We start from the raw sequence: 4,420 nt of genomic DNA, 5'->3' as shown, positions 1-4,420 counted from the left end.
ACCAAATACTTAAAAGGCATGTGTAGTGTAAAAACTGTTTATTTGGAGCTAAAATTAATTCTGCCAAGAGGCCACACAAGTCTCCCAGCAAATTCAGGAAAATTTGGCTCAACTGGTTTCTAGTTACAAATTTAATTGTATAATATCCGAGCTTTGATGAGGCTAACATGGAATATCCATAGTATTACCTGAGAAACATTCTATGCCTTAGCATAACCAGATAGTCCATTTTGATCTCCCTTCTCCTCTAAAAGTGAACGCACAACATCTTTGCACTTTGTGTGTTCTTTCTGCTGTTTATTACTCATCTGGGCATAGAGTTGTTTTATGTAATCTGGAAAGCAACCAGGTTGGCAAAAAGAGAAGTAAATAGCAGCCAAAAATATGCTCATAGAATAAGGACTTATTACTTCCAAGTGTCATTAGTAACAACTCACTTCTATTGCATTTAAGTCATTTTTTTAAAAGTGCTTTACTTGAAATAATTCTATTAGGTCAGTATTTGTATTACATAGACCTGAGAGAACATAGAAGCAGAGAACTCCAAGAATGCATATCTGCATTTTCCCTGCAGTTTAGTCCAAAGGCGCAGGCTTACTGAGATGTTAGTTGGACTTGTCCAGGAACACACAACCAGGACATGTCAGATGAAGCCCTTCAATCAGGGTCTTCCCTACTCTAGGCCAGTTTTTGATGTCCTAACTGCCTTTTCCGAGCTAAAGTGCAAGTATTGATAGCTTCACATTTTATGGCCTAAGAACAGTCTCATAGGCTAAGTGACTTTCCCAGAATCACATAATAACTAGTGAGTAGATGAGCTAGGACTTAAATCAAAGCCCTTTCTTTACAACACACTTGAAACTCAAGTAGATTCATTTTTAAATACAGCAAGACTTTCCTGACAAGTACATTAATATTTTGAACAAAACACTTTAGAGCCAGAAACCTAATTTTTGAAAAAAGAAGCCAATATGTTCAGTTACCATTAAAAAAGATGGGCTAATATTTAAAGGTGTCAGCATACATTCCAAATTCTTATGGTAATTGATATAGGTGATCATAAAGAAAATTCTTAGTGTGGGAAGTGTCTCTTGAACAATCAGTCCTGCCCCAGCAATATTTGGGCCTAAAAACAGCAACTGTAAACCCCTTTCAAATGTAAAAATGCACTTAAGTGAAAGTGGCCCTAGTTTAATAGACTCACTTTCTTACAATTAGGAATAACTATAAAATTGTCACCAGATGTTAACATTAGTTTGAACTATCAGGATCTAAGTAATTTTTTGAAACTGTAATAGTCTGAGCTTTTCTCAGGCCTTGGTACTGGGGACCAAGGAATTTTTTTTAGGAAATTTTAGGAAAAGCTATCTTAAAAAGAGCACTTAATCTTATAAAAATGTGATATTTTTTAACAGACTAATATTTTTAAAACAGGTTAATTATTTTTAAACTTTTATACTAAAGATACCTGATGGTATAAACTCTGAAAATTGTCCAGTTTAATGTCCATGCTGTTATTATCTGCTGTAAATAACTTAGTAAGGTTAAATGAAATATTAGGGATAGATGTACAATGAAAAGTCAGAGAGTTTGCTTACTACCTGCATTGACCTTGCACAAATCACTCTCCCTGGGCCTTATCTTCTCTAGATTCTGCCAGATCAAAATTATGTGATGCTCATCATCAGTCTACCACCTTGACTTTTTCTTAAATTTCCTCAATTTTCCCTGCTAGCTTCTGTAACCAGTTCAGAATCTTGTAATCTATTCATTTTAATTCATAAAACTATAGTTTACTGTAGATTCCTATAATGATAGTGTACTAAGTTTTAATGCCTCTGCCCATTATTTCACAATTATAGACTTTCATTATCAATCTACTCCTCTTTCTCCACTTAAAACTGCCACCTTAGGCCAATGCTCTTTTGACTGGATTATTTTTATAGCCTCCTAATTGGCCTCTTCATCTAAACTCCACACAGCTGCCAAATTGTCATTTCCAAAGCAGAAGCCTGATCATGACATTCCCCCCTCAAGAAGTTTCAGTGGCTCCCTCTTGCCTCTAGAATCAAATACAAACCCTACTGTTTCATTCCTAGAGTTTTTTACTATCTGGCTCCATCCTAGTTTTCTAGCTTAGTACACACATTAATCTCTAGACTAGGGCCCTGCCAAACAGGCCTGCCTGCTGGGTTTCATTTATGACACTATCTCCATACCTTTTTGCAATTATTTACCAATATACAGAATGCATTCCCCCTCCCACGCCATTGGAATCTGTGGTTTCCCTGAAGTCTCAGCTTGGGTCCCACCACCTGTTACAGGAAGCCTATTCCAATTCTCCACTTCTTGGCAAACTACTCAGGATATAATGGGGGTGGGGGTGGGGTGTAGATTTTTTTTTTACTCAATTAGAATGTAAACTTTTTGAGGGCAGAAACTGGAGGGGAACAAAGTATTCCATTTATATCTCTTGCATATAGTAGGTACTTGGAAAAACATTCTTCAGAAATGGATTTTACTATTATAGCAAAAAAGCCTCACTTTTCATGAAGCAGTCAACTTCAGATATAGTAGGGAAACAATTGTTCTTGGTTGTCAGCTCTTGTATTAGCCACATGACCCAAATAGTGATGTCACCAATTGGCATTTAAAGTGAGTCAGGAAGTCAGTCTACTAGTATTAACTTCCTACATTTGCCTACTACCATCAATGGCCACCTCATTTGAAATAACTCTTGATTTTTATATTTTGACACATCTGTAATATAAGACAGCAGAAAAAGCATCTCTTTAGACATCTAGGACATCTCTCTAGATGGCAATGATGGTCATGGTTTTACCAATCATTAAGAAAATAAACAAGTTTTCTAATTAAAAAAAAACTAAACTCCAAAATTTTTCTCCCAGCTTAAAGAAAGGGTGGTTATCTTTGAGTGACTATCCTCACATTCCCAAAAGGGGAGAAAAGATTTTGGCATGATTAAGCAACTATTTCCCCCTCCTCCCCAAAAAAGTTAATTTAGATATGGCAACAGAATGTCAACTAATTCTCAGTGGTAACATTTTGACTGGCTGTGTAGTTTTTCCATAAACCTATTTATTTTACTTCAAAGTACTAGTAAACTCATTTTCGTGGAAGAGATAAAAATATTCTAAAGGGAAATCCTCCAGCCAAAGGATTGCTATACCCTATGAAAGAAAATTAGACTAACCTACACTACTGTTTTTCATTTTCAGCCATTTTTGTTTCAGGGTAATAAACAAAAGTATTTTATTTCATAGAAAAAGGGCAATAAACAATTTCACTATGGTCTGGCAAAGATTATTAAGAACCACATGCTTTTTCTTGCTCACCCAGGCAGGATCCCTTCTCCAAATCCCATACAGGTAATAATAGAAAAGGACACAGTGAAGTTGATTCAAAATATTTAATACGTGTTAGACACGTAAAGTTACATTTTATACAAAAAAAAAGTCAATACACGAAGAAAATACTGTACAAAAAACTCTACAAGTTCTCCCAGCCTTTATACAACAAAGACAGGAGTAATCAAATCTACTAAGCCATAAGGCCTTTCCATTAGGGCATCTGTAAACTTTTTCATTAAACACTTTTTAAAAGCACTGTGTAATAATTCTGACCTAGAGCTTTTAAAAATATATATATTTATATATATATTTCCTTATAAACTCAGTATTTCTAAGCTTGATCTCTTCTAAGAAGCTTATCAAGCTTTTTTTTTTTTTTTTAAATTGGGGATAGGAGGGCGTTGAGGGAGAAGGGTGAGGATAGAATTTGTCAATAAGAAATTTTCCCTCCCACCCCCAAGTTTGAGCTCGAGGGTTAGAAGGTTCTTCACTGGGAACAAGAGGTGGTAAGGAAAGGGGACGAAGGAAGAGCCGGCTCTCCAGTCTGAACCTCTCTCCCCCCCTTAGGAAAGCCGAAGAAGAAAGAGCATTCGTGCCCCCAGCAGGGCTCCAGGCTGGATGTGAGCGAGGAGTGTATAAAAAGTCCCTTCCTCCCCCAGAGTGAGGGGGGACTCCCCGGCCCGGGGCGGCCGCTTCCTTCTTGCCGCCGGTGGAGGAAAGTCCCAGCTCCACGCCCCCCGCCCCCCCGCCCCTCCCCCCTGTGTCTCAAGCCCCGGACAAGAAACCCTGTGACAAAAAAGCCTTACTTCAACAATAAACTTACAAAAAACAGCTTTATAACACAAGACCCCCCGCGTGTCGGAGGAGCCCCGGCGAGGGTGGGCTGAGTCCCGCTGCTCGGCCCCCGGACAGGTCCCGCTGCCCAGCCGGCTCCAGGTGGTCCCCTCGGGCCGGGGGCGGGGGCGGAGCCCGCTCTGCTGGGGCGGAGGCAGGGCCAAGCTGCGCCCACCCCCTCCTCCCCTCCCCCCGCCCCGCCCGGGCCCGGGCAA

The 4,420-nt window shown here is 39.4% G+C and overlaps 1 protein-coding gene across 1 annotated transcript in view; it reads right to left on the bottom strand.

Moving 5' to 3' along the window:
- Positions 1–4,205: 4,205 nt before the first annotated feature.
- The window catches only part of IER5 (immediate early response 5), a 10,779-nt gene continuing 10,564 nt past the window's right edge, over positions 4,206–4,420 (bottom strand). Inside the window, exon 2 of the mRNA XM_044674898.1 lies at positions 4,206–4,345. Coding sequence (XP_044530833.1) covers positions 4,206–4,345 — 140 coding nt within the window. The remainder of the gene's footprint in view (positions 4,346–4,420) is intronic.

Source organism: Gracilinanus agilis, chromosome 4, assembly GCF_016433145.1.
Source record: "Gracilinanus agilis isolate LMUSP501 chromosome 4, AgileGrace, whole genome shotgun sequence".
Classification (NCBI taxonomy): Eukaryota; Metazoa; Chordata; class Mammalia; order Didelphimorphia; family Didelphidae; genus Gracilinanus; species Gracilinanus agilis.
The sequence above is the reverse complement of the archived record's forward strand: the minus strand, read 5'-3'. Positions and strand labels throughout refer to the sequence as shown.